General features: G+C 39.6%; 1 protein-coding gene across 10 annotated transcripts in view; it reads right to left on the bottom strand.

Moving 5' to 3' along the window:
- Positions 1–17,154, bottom strand: part of ATM (ATM serine/threonine kinase) — a 203,042-nt gene that overhangs the window by 83,812 nt on the left and 102,076 nt on the right. For all 10 annotated transcript variants that reach the window (XM_056561645.1, XM_056561649.1, XM_056561647.1 and 7 more), the window contains 5 exons: positions 15,150–15,393; positions 12,310–12,428; positions 6,735–6,861; positions 4,082–4,281; positions 1,328–1,505 (listed from right to left, as the gene is read on the bottom strand). In XM_056561645.1, coding sequence (XP_056417620.1) covers positions 1,328–1,505; positions 4,082–4,281; positions 6,735–6,861; positions 12,310–12,428; positions 15,150–15,393 — 868 coding nt within the window. The remainder of the gene's footprint in view (positions 1–1,327; positions 1,506–4,081; positions 4,282–6,734; positions 6,862–12,309; positions 12,429–15,149; positions 15,394–17,154) is intronic.

Raw genomic sequence — 17,154 nt, 5'->3', positions numbered from 1 at the left:
CCGCTGCTGAAATTCCTCAGTGTGAATGGGTCAACAACAAAGATTCCCTAGAGTGAACATACACAACATATAGAAGATATACAGATTTATCAAGCTGTCTTATAATAAGATTATCTGTTGCCCATAGCAACCAATCAGAATGTTGACAGTTGGGCGCTGATTGTTGCTATGGGCAAAAATTTTATTAAAGGGGTACTCCGGTGGAAATTTTATTTTATTAATTTTTTTAATACTGGCAATCGAGGCAAAAGAGACACCTGCTCCACTATCCCTCCTCCCCGTGATAGCGAGTCCTTACTGCATGTGATTTTGCTCTGCAGCCTGAATAAATCACCGCTTCACAGATGTCTATCTGGTAAGTTGCCGTGTCTCTTTTGCCTCTATTGCCAGTATTATTATACCTGTCCACACTATAGACACTGAGCACCACATCGACCTGTGTTTAGGACCGCTATCTACATATGTGGCTATACAAGTGATATCTACCATGTTACTTTAACACTTGCAGTGCCTGGTTGCCATTTTCTTCATTGGATTTCTTTTTTATTTTTAAATCAACTGGTGCCAGAAAGTTAAAAAGATTTGTAAATTACTTCTATTAAAAAAAAAAATCGTAATCCTTCCAGTACTTATTAGCTGCTGAATACTACAGAGGAAATTCTTTGCTTTTTGGAACACAGAGCTCTCTGCTGACATCTCTGTCCATTTTAGGAACTGTCCAGAGTAGGAGAAAATCCCCATAGCAAACATATGCTGCTCTGGACAGTTCCTAAAATGAACAGAGATGTCAGCAGAAAAAGAAAATAATTTCCTCTGTAGTATTCAGCAGCTAATAAGTACTGGAAGGATTAAGATTTTTTAATAGAAGTAATTTACAAATCTAGAAGAACAGAAAATTTTTTGGTGCAGCTCACAATTATACACTTACCGAGGTAACTGGGGTACACACCTATACCTTGGTGTGTTAGAAAGGTACAATAAAAAGTATAGCAAATTTCCCCAACCTCAAGGTAGGCGTTTGTATAAATTACAATTATTCTATTGGTTTATTTAAAATAAAATAAATAATGATAACAAAATTCCCCTCTCACAGGGCCCTTGTGGGAGAGAAAAATAATTATAATACAATAAAATACAATCAATAATAATTGAAGCACGGTCTTATTGTAATTTATACAAACACCTACCTTGAGGTTGGGGAAATTTGCTATACTTTTTATTGTAATTTACAAATCTGTTTAACTTTCCAGCACCAGTTTACAAAATAAAAATAAAAAAAAGAAGTTTACCACCGGCGCACCCCTTTAAACTCCGCAGATGTTTTTACCTGTCTCTGTATTTCATCCTGGCAATTTGCCAAAGGGATCAGGCTTCCCACAATAACATGTAGGTGGTTTTCTAGTGCATCATTGCAGTAAGTGACTGCTGCTCCACAGACCCGATGTAAGAGATCAAGACACAACATGGTGCTGCGGGTGCAAACTTCATTTGTAGGGCAGGCAACTCTAAGGAGAGAAAAAAACAAAACAAACAAATCTAGCAGGTACTGCAGACAAACATATAATACTGGGGCTGAAAGCTGATTTTTGGAAAACTGCAAATATCAAATACTTTGACGCAATGTGCCAGCATACCCCTGCTATATGAATATACTGAAAACGAAGTGTGTTCATATGTTGTAGCTAAGTATTGGCGTGTAATACCTGCTGAACACAGGATACTCCTTTCTCTTTCACCAGCATATTCATGTAAGGGATCAGTATTACTCTATAGATCAGTGTTTCCCAACCAGGGTGCCTTCAGCTGTTGCAAAACTACAACTCCTAGCATGCCCAGACAGCCGAAGGCTGTCTGGGCATGCTGTGAGTTGTAGTTTTGCAACAGCTGGAGGCACCCTTGTTGGGAAACACTGATCTATAGATAGTTATCATCACCCTCCCCTGTGATTTTTATCTGTTTATGCACGTGTTCATGATAGATAGATAGATATATAAATACAATAACTAGCTCACACTCTTGAAAAAGCCAGTTCTTACTGGCGAAACGTTGAGTCAGAGGATAATAGATTTTAGCTCAATCCCTGTCTTTGAAACTGGTTGGACCACGGAGATGCGTGATGCTAAGTCTGTAGACGGCATCAGAGCAGAGTACTGCAAACACATCTCTGCGGTCATTACATTCAAGCATAGAATGCTACAGAACTGAAATATAACAAATAAGGGATTGTAATTTTAATCACACACTGCCACCTGGTGGCAAATGAGCACCTTTAATTATTAGTTGGAAAAAGAATAAAAGTTAAGTTTTAGACCGGAGGGTCTTTATTCAGGGTTTCCCTGAGGGGACTCACATCCCCAAGGTTGTCTATATTATTAGATATATAAATAGACTCATTGACAATAAAAAATAAAGCACCCAGATAAAAATGTTGGATTGCTGCAAAACTCGGCAAGTAGTTTACTCACTGCTGAGTTGACTTAAAGGGGGAGATTTATGAAAACCTGTCCAGAGGAGAAGTTGCTGAGTTGCCCATAGCAACCAATCAGATCGCTTCTTTCATGTTTCAGAGGCCTTTTCAAAAATGAAAGAAGCGATCTGATTGGTTGCTATGGGCAACTCAGCAACTTTCCTGGACAGGTTTTGATAAATCTCCCCCTTAGTCATTACTTTAAAGGGGAACTCCGCCCCAGGACATCTTATCCCCTATCCAAAGGATAGGGGATAAGATGTCAGATCGCGGGGGTCCTCCCCGTTATCATTACTGAGTTTGCTCTGTGCGTAATGACGGGTGATACAGGGGCCGGAGCATCGTGAGCCATCACGCCCCTTCCCATAGACTTGCATTAAGGGGGCGGGCTGTGACATCACGAGAGGCGGAGCCGTGATGTCACGATTCTCCGGCCCCTGTATCGCCCGTCATTACGAACAGAGCGAGTTTGCTCTGTGCAGTAATGAATGCGGGGTGCTGCAGCCGAGATCCCAGGGGTCCCGCGGGACCCCCACGATCTGACATCTTATCCCCTATCCTTTGGATAGGGGTTAAGATGTCCTGGGGAGGAGTACCCCTTTAAATGCAGGTGAAACACCTATTTCCAGCTCTCTGTGATGGAAATAGGTGTCCTTTGTGTACTTTACCAGGCCAGGAAATTCATTGCATAATATTGGATAAGAGCTGCTGTGGAAGATCTGATGACTAGGATTTCTCTTATAATTCGCATGGAGAAGAGTATATATAAAAAGCGTAAGACCATGTGTAAATTTTAGGAAGTATGGGGTCCCTGACACGTACTTATAGATTGGGCCCTGATACGCGCTAATGGACCTTATTGCCCTTGATAGGACTTGTAGCGGAGGCGTCTCTTGATTCACCGACATTTCACCTATTACTGCCCATGTACTTCTGAGTTCTCCGTTTTTCGCTCTTTTAGGGTCTATTCACACGTACAGTATTCTGCGCAGATTTGATGCGCAGGATTTCAAGCTGTGCTTAGTCTACAGTCAGTTTACACTGAAATCTGCAGCAGAAAATCCTGCGCATTAAATCTGCGCAGAATACTGTACGTGTGAATAGACCATTAATGTGACGGTCACCTTCCATTTTTAGTGGCGGATGATCTCTAAATACCTCCCGTTGTTATTAATGCCTCCATTCATCTTTCTGTACCATCTTGCATATTTATTGAAGTGCCTCTGACTATTATGTATCATATTGTCAGGATAACTGTTGCAGTACTTTTCCAGCCCCTTCTTGCTTATTTTGCAGGATGATTCCGATGGACTTGGACTCTCGGTGGACTTGGGATGGTTTTGTTTGTGGATAAGGTGGAGAGACTGGTTTTGGAGGATTTTTATTTTTTTCTATGTGATTTATTGTTAACTTAAATTTGTAAAAACAAAATAAAAATGATCTGATTATAAATAAATAAATATTACGGAGCCCTGAATCCTTCTAATAATACAATTTACCATGCTATTCAATAATGGAAAAAAGAGGTATGTCAATAGACTGGTGTACATGATGGGTGAATGGCGTCCTAAGGATGTATTCAGCATAGGTGCTAAGAGAGTGTCAGAAACGTACCTGCTATTAATATGGTGGATCAAGTTATAAATGACATCTCTGAGGACAAAGGCCCATGCTCCCCCTAAACCGTCCTTAATTTCTTGTAGCAACAAATTAACAAACAGATGATAAATGATGAGAATACGATGCTTTTTGTGAATATTATTGCTTTCTGCAGCTTGTCTACATATGGAGAGCAAAATCTTTTGGAAAGCATCCTAGAAAAGAAATACAAAAAACAACACAGTATATTCATAGACCATAAAAATTGAGCAGTGACATAGTTCTTTAGATCGTTCATGACCATGGAACAAAGTATTAACAATTCAGGGTTTTGCTCTTTGTTTCAATCTGAAATCCAAATGATCTGCTGACTGAATTCACACACGGAGAGCCCACAGCTCAGTTTTTCTGTTACAAAGCTCCAAAGCCTTTTATTTCAGTTCACCCAACCCCAGACTTAACATAATATCATTGTGGCAATCGGGAAGGTGATAACTGAGAGATTGGTGCAAGGCAGACAGTCAGGACACCCAACAATTGGCAGAAACGGGGACCCCAGTTCCCCCTTTCCCGTTCCAATATATGAGTGGTAAAGAGGATTTTGTCTCTATGAGGCTGATGGAAACAGCCGAGTACACATGGGACCCCTGTTCTAGTGATTTATGAAGGTCCCAGCATTCAGACACCCACCAATCAGACACTATCCCGAGGACAAGTAATAAGTGTCTTACTTGGAAAACCCATTTATTAGCTTTGTATATCTTCTAAAGTCTCTACAGTTTGCTGAATGAACTCTGTTTTCTCTCTATACTTCTAGGCTGCATTCACACCACGATTGCAGCCTACGGTTGCAATATCCGGCTAGGGGAGGGGAAAACCGGGCACTCCTGTACCCAAGCCGGAACAGTGTTGAAATCCATTCACTTTAATGAGCCGATGCCCTGTATCCGGTTTTGTGACCGGACCTAAAACAGTTGTATACTACAGGGCAGAAATTGTCTATACAGGGCAGAAATGAGCCAACCGGAGTCACTGTTTGACTCCGGTCGGCTCATTAAAGTGAATGGATTTCAGCGCCGCTCCGGCTGTGGTGTGATTGCAGCCTTACACAGCCCATGTGATATTCCTCTGCCAGGTGCTTTGTATCTGCTCTCTATAAAAAAAATAATAATAAAAAAAAATAAAAAGGAAAGATGTCCATAGGTTTTAAAGGGGTACTTCCTTGGAAAACTTTTTTCTTTTAAGATCAACTGGTGCCAGAAAGTTAAACAGATTTGTAAATTACTTCTGTTAAAAAATCTTAATCCTTCCAGTACTTTTTAGGGGAAAGAGGAAATGTTTTTCTTTTTGGATTTCTCTCATGTCACGACCACGGTGCTCTCTGCTGACCTCTGCTGTCCATTTTAGGAACTGTCCAGCGCAGGAGAAAATCCCCATAGCAAACATATGCTGCTCTGGACAGTTCCTAAAATGGACAGCAGAGAGCACTGTGGTCGTGACATAAGAGAAATCCAAAAAGAAAACCATTTCCTCTGCAGTATACAGCCTCTAAAAAGTACTGGAAGGATTACGTTTTTTTAATAGAAGTAATTTACAAATCTGCCCGTTGAAGCACTACTAAGTGCGAAAGTACCATCCGTCGTCTCCCCGAGAACTGTACTACGGCTGTGAGAAATGTGCAATAAAATCTGCTGAATTGGAAATCTGGTGAGTGCCGACTTTTCTTTGTTTCCTCATGCACTAATTTACAAATCTGTTTAACTTTTTGGCACCAGTTGATAAAAAAAAAAAAAAAGTTTTCCACGGGAGTACCCCTTTAGTATTTACATGTCTTAAGTAGGCTTCCTCTAATGGTAAGGGCAGGCAGACAGATTTTTTTCATTTAATAGTATTTCATGGTATGGAGCTGTGAAGGAAATAATGAGAGCTGAAGTTTTGTAAGGATGAATGAACCCCCTATAAAAAAATATGTAATTACAATAATTTAAAGGGTACCTCTCATCAAAAAAACTTTTGATATATTATAGATTAATGTATGCAGAATAACTTTACAATTGCATGTTATTAAAAAATATGCTTCTTTCTATTTAATTTTCCACTTTGAAGAAATGACCACTAGGGGTCTCCCTACCAGTCCTGGCAGCAAGCATTTCAGACTCATGCTGGAGTCCTAAACACTACGAGCTGCCAGTCTGCTTTGTTCACAAAGGAGAACACTCAGAGCTGCCAGCCTGCTTTGTTCACAGCCTGTTTGGCTGTGAACAAAGCAGGCTGGCAGCTCTGAGTGTTTAGGACTCCAGCATGAGTCAGAAATGCTTGCTGACAGGACTGATCAGGAAAAATACAATAGAAAGAAGCATATTTTTCATTAACATGCTATTGGAAAGTTATTCAACATTCATTCATCTAAAATATATCAAACGTTTATTTGATGAGAGGTACCCTTTAAACAGTAAAGAGTCTATTCCTACTGTGAATACTGTTGGCAACATCTACACAAGCAATGGAGGAAGCTACTGTATGTGGCCATTATTATTCTGTAATTATGGAGTCTCTTGATTCAACAACTATCACTTTATACATTGGGCAAATAAATCACTGTTGAAGCAGTTTAACATCTAGTTGGAGTTGCTGTCAAACCTTATATTTAGTTATGTTATATACTCACTGGTGTTTTTGACAGAATGGCTATAAGACTTTTCTGCTTGTTCTTGTGACAACTGCTTATATAATTCAATGTGGCTTTAATCACTGAAGAAGGAAAATATGGGGGGTTTGGAGCTGGATCAAGTTCTCTAGAAAAAAAAAAAGAGAGATTTAAAAGTTTATTTAAAACCATGAAAATACTTTAAAGGGGTACTGCGGTGGAAAATATATATTTTTTTTTCATATCAACTGGCTCCAGTAAGTTATACAGATTTGTAAATTACAAACAATACTTGTTAGCTTAAAGGGGTTCTCCACCTGCTAGAGCAGGCGCCAGGAGCTCGTGACATCATAGCCACACCCCTCATGATGTCACGCCCCGCCCCCTCAATGCAAATCTATGGGAGGGGGCGTGATAGCCCTTGAATTGAGGGGGTGGGGCATGACAACATGAGGGGGCAGGGCTATGACATCACAAGCTCCCGGAGCCGGCTCCAGCGTTCGGAACAGTTTGTTCCAAATGCTGAGCAGTGGAGAACCCCTTTAATACAATGGAGTATTATAAGGGCTAAACATATCCCCACCTGATAAATTCAACCATAAATTTAAAAAAAATGGGGTAAGGCTAGCAAAGATAAAACATAACTTTTAATAACGAAGTTAATTGATAAAATCATATAACCCCGACACAAAATATGCTATTAAAGCAATTGACCTGCAGATAATTACGTCTATAAACCGCAAGTGTCCAATATCCAAGGTGGATAGATAGAAACTCCACCTACATAACTCAAATATTGCACAATATCCCATAGATGCCACTGTGTGTATCATAGATAACCATATTTCTTACATCGATGACTGCTTCTTCATCAGCACAGCAGCCTATTGTCACCAATTCTAAACCTTGATTTTTTATATTGCATAAAGATGTCTGATGTCACATCAATCAAACAAAATCTAGGTAAAGTATACAAGAAACCTATAGGGATATTAAATAAAGGGGATGGGAACCTGTGACAATCATATATATACTGTTTCCCCGAAAGTAAGCCTACCCCGAAAATAAGACCTAGGCCAGGGGTAATCAACTGGAAGACCGCGGCCGCCAGTAATGCCCGCAGACTTCCCAAACACACACCCCCCACCCCCGCCTGGCTGGTCCCGCGGCAAGTTACCGCCATGGCAGGGACGCTGTCGCTTTAAAACATCCGCGCGTATGCACGGCCGACATCTGGAACGTGTCCCTGCCCCCCGGCTGCTATGCAACAGAAGGAGATCCCACCGCTGCAGAGAGCTGCAGCTTCCGTACAGTACAAGTTGCGGACGTTACCGTATGAAGGTAGGGAAGTACTGGTCTTCGCTGGGGATGAAATGTGTACCATAGTTTATTATGGCAGAGGGGTGGGGGGCACTGTAGGAGTGTGGAGGACGACGGGGAAAGGGAGGATGGGGGGCTGTAGGAGTGTGGAGGATGGGGGGCTGTAGGAGTGTGGAGGATGGGGGGCTGTAGGAGTGTGGAGGATGGGTTGCTGCAGGAGTGTGGAGGATGGGGGGCTGCGGGAGTGTGAAGGATGGGGGGCTGTGGGAGGATGGGGGGCTGTAGCAGTGTGGAAGATGGGGAGGGTGCGGCATCCTCCACACTGCTAAAGCCCCCCATCCTCCACACTGCTACAGCCCCCCATGTTGTTCAAGGTACATACCGTAAATAAATAAGCCCTACCCTGAAAATAAGCCCTAGTGTGTTTTTTGTAACTAAAATTAATATAAGACCCGGTCTTATTTTCGGAGAAACACGGGTAATGTGTCATATGAGGGATGACTAGTGAGTAGTATCCCTAGGCTCCCTTCCAATCCCTATGGTGTAATGCAATAGTCATGCAAAGAAGTACGGAAAGTCCAGCTCACCTGCTAATGTCCGTGCTCGGATTCCCACCTAGACTCCGTGTGTCCAACATAAAAAGAAGAAGAGATAATCCAGCACTTGGAAAAACTGCAGCTTTATTTTCAATCCTCTTTAAAACAGCATGGAGCTGATACACTTCACAACATCCGAAAGATCTTGCCGCGTTTCGAGCGCATGCGCTCGAAACGCGTCAAGATCTTTCGGATGTTGTGAAGTGTATCAGCTCCATGCTGTTTTAAAGAGGATTGAAAATAAAGCTGCCAGTTTTTCCAAGTGCAGGACTATTTCTTCTTCTTTTTGTGATGCAATAGTCCTTAGACACATCTCTCACTCACTGTGTGGTACAAAACTGGCGCACTCGCCCCCGTACCTGAATCTATACTGTCCAGTCCCTATCATGTGTGTACAACAAGAGGGAGATAAAGTGCAAAGTGCCTGGGAATAAAGTGTAAAAATAGTACATAAAAGTGCAAATAGGTGCAAATAGTTGTAACCATAAAACCTGGTCCCCGTCTCCTACGTAGCGTTTCGCTTCATATTAGCTCGTCAGGGAGACTCACATACAGGTAGTTACATCCAGATGAGAGAAGTGGCAATGGCAACTATACAGAGACCTGGCGGTCTTTTATACTGCTCAGTCCCTCCTCCGCATCACAAACTCCATCAGCAGGACACATCCAGCGCCTCAGCACAGGTGAATAGAGACTATGGCCCAGATTTATTAAAGAATGTCTACGGTAGAGCTATTTTCCCACATTTATTTGAGTGGTGGGTTTGACTAGCGTGCATCTTATTTATCAAGTAGGTGCAGCAGGATGATGAATTTTGCGCAGCTCTGCTGTGGTGGGAAAAGCTCTACCACACACACTTTATCAAGACACTTGTGAGGGAGGGAAGTAGACACCTTCCTAGGTCCTGAATTTGGCAGGTTAGGTGTTTTTACTTAATTTCACAGAGCTGCCAGGACATTTTTACTTGCATTTTAGACGCTACAATCAGATTTGATTGCGGTGTCTAAGGGGTTAAAGCCGGGCATTACCGTGATCAGTGATGTCTGGCATTAGAGATGGGTACTGGTGGCTGATAGCCGCCAGGACCACTCAGCTATGACCCGCGCTCCGCTCCTGAGCACGTGTCATAGAAGGGGAGTGGGACGCTGTCGTCCACAAGAGGTTAAAGGTTGAATTGCGGAAGGTAGAAGTGATTCTCACGCCTACTGGCACTTTGCGCCTAAAAAAGTACCTTTGCGCACAAAATAACGACTTTTGACAAAAGTCATAAATGATAAATAAGGGACCACTGCATGGATCAAAAAGAAAAAAGTTCTACAGGTAGGCAAAAAGAGCGAAACTGTCTTTATCAAAAGACCCATAAAAGTCTCTAAATATGCTGCGTGCGCCTGAACTGCGCCAAAACATAGACAAAAAAATGCTCTAAAAGCAATGAATGATAAATATCCCGCTATATGCGCCTCGGAGGCTGGCGTCACATGTAATTGTGGCCGCAGCATGTTGTGCCTCCCCACATGTGATGTCATCTCATATACACCCTCTGTAGATGAGGCCACGCCTACTCCCTGCTTAGTCAATGTATGTGACGCGGGGGGGAGTCTCAAAGTTCGTTACCATGGGGACGATCAGCTCGTCCCGCAATGAGAATTAAACCTCACCATTCCTCCCGCCCTGAACAGGAGGTCCTACAAGCCCGTTCTGATGCAACGTACTCTAAGCCAGTGTGAGGTGTTTTTTTGCGCCCCCGCAGATCCATGCGTCCACTCTTCCCCCAGCTCTCCGAACATTTCCGAAGCTAGAGCTGGGTGAGGGCATAGCAAGGGGAGGGAGGAGGTTCACGCCCCCTCCCTCATCTCCCCTCCCTGAGCTCGGCTGGACGCAGATCTCTACGGCACGCCCCCTCCCTGAGGACATAGATCTCCACGGCAGGTCCCCTCCCTCATCTCCCCTCCGTGAGGACGTAAATCTTCACGGCAGGTCCCCTCCCTCATCTCCCCGAGCTGAGGACGTAGAGCAGTGCTCCTAATGAGCTCTATGTGTAAAGGGGGACATACTGCACGGGCTAAAGGGGGACATACTGTTCATGCTAAATGTCCCCCTTTAGCCCGCAGGGCCGAAACGCGTCACGTTACCTGAGTGTCCGATATATCCTATGGCAACTATGCAATAAAGCAGCTCGGTTTTATACGTGTGTGCGCTGGACATTCTTCCTTTCTTGCATATGTTTGGACCAAGTCCTGGTCCTGTCCGTGCGCAGAAGCCTGGGGTGGAGCTGGTTCTACTTGCTTGCACTTTCTATACAATTTATAATACAATGCGATATAGACTGTGCAGAAGAACAAACGATGATCCAGCACCAGATATAAGATTTGCAGCTTTATTTTCTCCGTATCAAAAATGAACAAACATCACACAGTAAAACCGACTCCCTCCACAGTCATACGCGTTTCAAGCGCATGCGCTCTTCCTCAGGTCACTGAGGAAGAGCGCGAATGCGCTTGAAACGCGTACGACTGTGGAGGGAGTCGGTTTTACTGTGTGATGTTTGTTCATTTTTGATACGGAGAAAATAAATCTGCAAATCTTATATCTGGTGCCGGATCATCGTTTGTTCTTCTGCAATGAATATCAGCACTTTGCCGAGTGTGGACCCGTGCACAGAAATTGGTGGAGGTGAGCTGTACAGAATTATTTCCTTGTCTGTTTGATATAGACTGTGTGCAGCTTCGCACATAAGTCTCATTTATAACGTCGGCGCATAATGTCTAAATGGCTCCAAGACGACGCATATTATCAAAAAGGCGCACAGCGCAAATATCCTGACAGTCAAACGGAGCATTTAATCACCTGACCTAGTCCTCCACCTAGCTATACATTATTTCAGCCAAACATTTTACACATTATCATGACCCAAATTCTTCCCATATGATGGACTACAGATAGACTTGAGATGATGGATGTAAGTATTAGTCCTGCCTAAAGGTACCCTCTAAGTAATATAATTTTTTTGACCTTTATCATATTGGATTGACCACACCTCTTATCTAAACCTAGATATATATTACTTGTTATAATATGTCAATTAGGTATATGCATATATGTCACATGCGATTTAAATAAAACAAGTGAAGATTTGTAAATTACTTCTATTAAAAAAAAATCTTAATCCTTCCAGTACTTACCAGCTGCTGTATGCTACACTGAAAGTTGTATAGTTCCTTTCTGTCTGACCACAGCGCTCTCTGCTGACACCTCCATGTCAGAAACTGCCCAGAGCAGGATAGGTTTGCTATGGGGATTTGCTCCTGCTCTTGACAGTTTCTGACATGGACAGAGGTGTCAGCGGAGAGCACTGTGGTCAGACAGAACTCAACTTTGTCTGTAGTATACAGCAGCTGATAAGTACTGGAAGGATTAAGATTTTTATAGAAGTAATTTACAAATCTGTTTAACTTTCTGGCACCAGTTGATTTATAAAAAAATTAATAGTTTTCCACCAGGGTACCCCTTTAAATTTATAGATCACCACTGTGAAAAAAGCACCAGAGTATATGCCTCCATATTTTTTAATCAATTGACAAGTAGATTTCTCATCAGGTTGGACTTTGTCCCTGTGTTAAAGATAGTGTAAAAGCCAAAATAAGCAACAACCATCCAAGTGGCTGGATGGTCATAGTTACCTTGTGTACTGCAGAATGTCTCTCTGGTTTTGTTCTCCATCACATGGTGTTTCGTGCAAAGTCATCAGTAACTCCACCACAATCTCCGGTAGATTCCGCTGAAATAAGTTGTCTATTTGCTTCAAATATAAACAGATTTAACTTATTAGAACACAATTTAGCCTTTGTCTGTATATGGCAGAGCCATACACTGCTTTACAACAGAACTCTGACATAAATGGGACCTGAAAGATGGCAACAAAAGCTGGTTTGTGAGACTTTATGGCTTATTAAAAGGGGTATTCCAGGAAAAAACTTTTTTTTTTTTTATATCAACTGGCTCTAGAAAGTTAAACAGATTTATAAATTACTTCTGTTAAAAAATCTTAATCCTTCCAATAATTATCAGCTGCTGAAGTGGAGTTGTCCTTTTCTGTTTTGCAACAGTGCTCTCTGCTGACATCTCTGCTTGTCTCTGGAACTGCACAGAGTAGAAGAGGCTTGCTAGAGGGATTTGCTTCTACTCTGGACAGTTCCCGAGACAAGTGTCATCAAAGAGCACTGATACATAAAAGAACAACTCAACTTCAGCAGCTCATAAGTACTGAAAGGATTATGATTTTTTAATAGAAGTAATTTACAAATCTGTTTAACTTTCTGGAGATAGTGTGGGTTGATGGAATAAACACTATCCACTTTTTTCATCATGTTGGAGTGCTGCAGTGATCTTTCCTTCTTTAGATAGATAGATATGAGATAGATAGATATGAGATAGATAGATATGAGATAGATAGATTAGATAGATAGATATGATATAGATAGATATGATATAGATAGAAATATATGAGATAGATATGAGATAGATAGATATGAGATAGATAGATATGAGATAGATAGATATGAGATAGATAGATATATATCAATGTAGAGGGTAGGCAGCACAACCACGTATTCTGACGGAATCTTGGGGTGCAAGCAAGGATAGCAGTCCCAATCGCAGATGGCTCAAATAATCCAAGATGCAGAAAATATAGCAGCACACCCAGTAGTAAAGTGCAACAATTGGGATTTATTGACCCATATCAAATGCCATTTGATATGGGTCAATAAATCCCAATTTTTGCACTTTACTACTGGGTGTGCTGCTATATTTTCTGCATCTTAGATAGATAGATAGATAGATAGATAGATATGAGATAGATAGATATGAGATAGATAGATATGAGATAGATAGATAGATATGAGATAGATAAATAGATATGAGATAGATAGATATGAGATAGATATAGATAGATATGAGATAGATAGAAATATATGAGATAGATATGAGATAGATAGATAGATAGATATGAGATAGATAGATAGATAGATAGATATGAGATAGATAGATATGAGATAGATAGATAGATAGATATGAGATAGCTAGATATGAGATAGATATGAGATAGATAGATATGAGATAGATAGATAGATATGAGATAGATAGATAGATATGAGATAGATAGATATGAGATAGATAGATAGATAGATAGATATGAGATAGATAGATAGATATAAGATAGATAGATATGATATAGATAGATAGATATGAGATAGATAGATAGATATGAGATAGATAGATAGATATGAGATAGATAGATATGAGATAGATAGATAGATAGATATGAGATAGATAGATAGATAGATAGATAGATAGATATGAGATAGATAGATATGAGATAGATAGATAGATAGATATGAGATAGATAGATATGAGATAGATAGATAGATATGAGATAGATAGATATGAGATAGATATGAGATAGATAGATATGAGATAGATAGATAGATATGAGATAGATAGATATGAGATAGATAGATAGATATGAGATAGATAGATATGAGATAGATAGATAGATACAGACAAAGAATACGGGGGAGTGGCTACCTCCATGTTGGCCTTGCACCCCACCCACCTCTATCAGGTGTGTATATAAGGTGTCTTGGATGTTCCAGATCCTGCCATGCTTACTGAACTGTTCACACAGAGGCATATTCACAGTGTAGGGTCCGTCCCAATGAGGCCACCTTATCGCGGTGGGACGGTCCAAGCTATTTGACCGCCGGCGGAGACAAATTTGCGAGCTAAGTGCCTCACTATTTCATAGTTTCACATTTGCATCTATTACACCATAGCTGTATAGCTCTCCATGTTTTAACTGCATTTTCATGTTTCACCTATATCCTTGTGCTGGCAGTGTGCTGCTGCATTCTTCTGTTGCTAGATAGATAGATAGATATGAGATAGATAGATAGATAGATAGATATGAGATAGATATGAGATAGATATGAGATAGATAGATAGATAGATATGAGATAGATAGGTAGATAGATAGATAGATATGAGATAGATAGATATGAGATAGATAGATATGAGATAGATAGATAGATATGAGATAGATAGATAGATATGAGATAGATATGAGATAGATAGATAGATATGAGATAGATAGATAGATATGAGATAGATAGATAGATATGAGATAGATAGATAGATATGAGATAGATAGGTAGATAGATAGATAGATAGATAGATATGAGATAGATAGATATGAGATAGATAGATATGAGATAGATAGATAGATAGATATTAGATAGATATGAGATAGATAGATAGATATGAGATAGATAGATAGATATGAGATAGTTTTTTCCTGGATAACCCCTTTAATTGTGAGACTAAGGGGAAGATTTCTCAAACCTTGTGCAAAGGATCAGTGGAGTAGGTGCCCAAAGCAACCAACCAAATTCCGCTTTTTTATTTTTAGGAGCAATCCCCCCTTAGATTTTTTAGAGATTTTTTTACTATTACAAAGAAATACCTGTGTCCCTAAGCAGCTGTCATCTCGTAGCAAATCATAGACCTTTGTTGCATCTTCTCTATTTGTCTTCTCTGCGTCACTGGAGCATTCAGATGCAAAATATGGCAAGATATTCACTAAAATTCTAGGGAAACAATCGGCCAGCAGAACCTTCCAGTCCTCTTCTATACACTGAGCCATAGACTTGATCTCATCCAAATCGTTCCTCATAATTAGGGGTGGAATAAGCACTTTGTAGCATGATCTGTAGTGAGAAGAAAGGTTGATACAAATAAATAGATCGATATGAGATACAAGACAGATAGATACACTAGACCAGTGTATTACAACCAGCGTGCCTCCGGCTGTTGCAAAACTACAACTCCCAGCATGCCCGGACAGCAGACGGCTGTCCGGGCATGCTGGGAGTTGTAGTTTTGCAACAGCTGGAGGCACACTGGTTGGAAAACATTGCACTAGACAGACAGATAGATATGAGATAGATAGATATGAGATAGATAGATATGAGATAGATAGACAGATAGATAGATATGAGATAGATATAGATAGATATGAGATAGATAGATAGATAGATATAAGATAGATAGATGAGATAGATATGAGATAGATATAAGATAGATAGATATGAGATAGATAGATAGATAGATATGAGATAGATAGATAGATATGAGATAGATATGAGATAGATATAAGATAGATATAAGATAGATATAAGATAGATAGATATGAGATAGATAGATATATAATGAGATAGATAGATAGCAGATAGATAGATTTGAGATAGATAGATATGAGATAGATAGATAGATGAGATAGATAGATATGAGATAGATAGATATGAAATAGATAGATATGAGATAGATAGATATGAGATAAATAGATATGAGATAGATAGATAGATATGAGATAGATAGATAGATATGAGATAGATAGATATGAGATAGATAGATAGATATAAGATAGATAGATATGATATAGATAGATAGATATGAGATAGATAGATAGATATGAGATAGATAGATAGATATGAGATAGATAGATATGATATAGATAGATAGATAGATATGAGATAGATAGATAGATGAGATAGATAGATAGATATGAGATAGATAGATATGAGATAGATAGATAGATATAAGATAGATAGATATGATATAGATAGATAGATATGAGATAGATAGATATGAGATAGATAGATAGATATGAGATAGATAGATAGATATGAGATAGATAGATAGATAGATAGATAGAAGATAGATAGATATGAGATAGATAGATAGATAGATAGATAGATAGATAGGAGATAGATAGATAGATATGAGATAGATATGAGACAGATAGATATGAAATAGAGAGATATGAGATAGATAGATATGAAATAGATAGATATAAGATAGATAGATATGAGATAGATAGATAGATAGATATGAGATAGATAGATATGAGATAGATAGATATAAGATAGATATGAGATAGATAGATAGATATAAGATAGATAGATAGATAGGAGATAGAGAGATAGATAGATAGATATGAGATAGATAGATAGATAGATAGATATGAGATAGATAGATAGATAGATATGAGATAGATAGATATGAGATAGATAGATATGATATAGATAGATAGATAGATATGAGATAGATAGATAGATGAGATAGATAGATAGATATGAGATAGATAGATATGAGATAGATAGATAGATATAAGATAGATAGATATGATATAGATAGATAGATATGAGATAGATAGATATGAGATAGATAGATAGATATGAGATAGATAGATAGATATGAGATAGATAGATAGATAGATATAAGATAGATAGATATGAGATAGATAGATAGATAGATAGATAGATAGATAGGAGATAGATAGATAGATATGAGATAGATATGAGACAGATAGATATGAAATAGAGAGATATGAGATAGATAGATATGAAATAGATAGATATAAGATAGATAGATATGAGATAGATAGATAGATAGATAGATAGATATGA

Source organism: Hyla sarda, chromosome 2, assembly GCF_029499605.1.
Source record: "Hyla sarda isolate aHylSar1 chromosome 2, aHylSar1.hap1, whole genome shotgun sequence".
In the NCBI taxonomy this organism is placed as follows: domain Eukaryota; kingdom Metazoa; phylum Chordata; class Amphibia; order Anura; family Hylidae; genus Hyla; species Hyla sarda.
The sequence above is the reverse complement of the archived record's forward strand: the minus strand, read 5'-3'. Positions and strand labels throughout refer to the sequence as shown.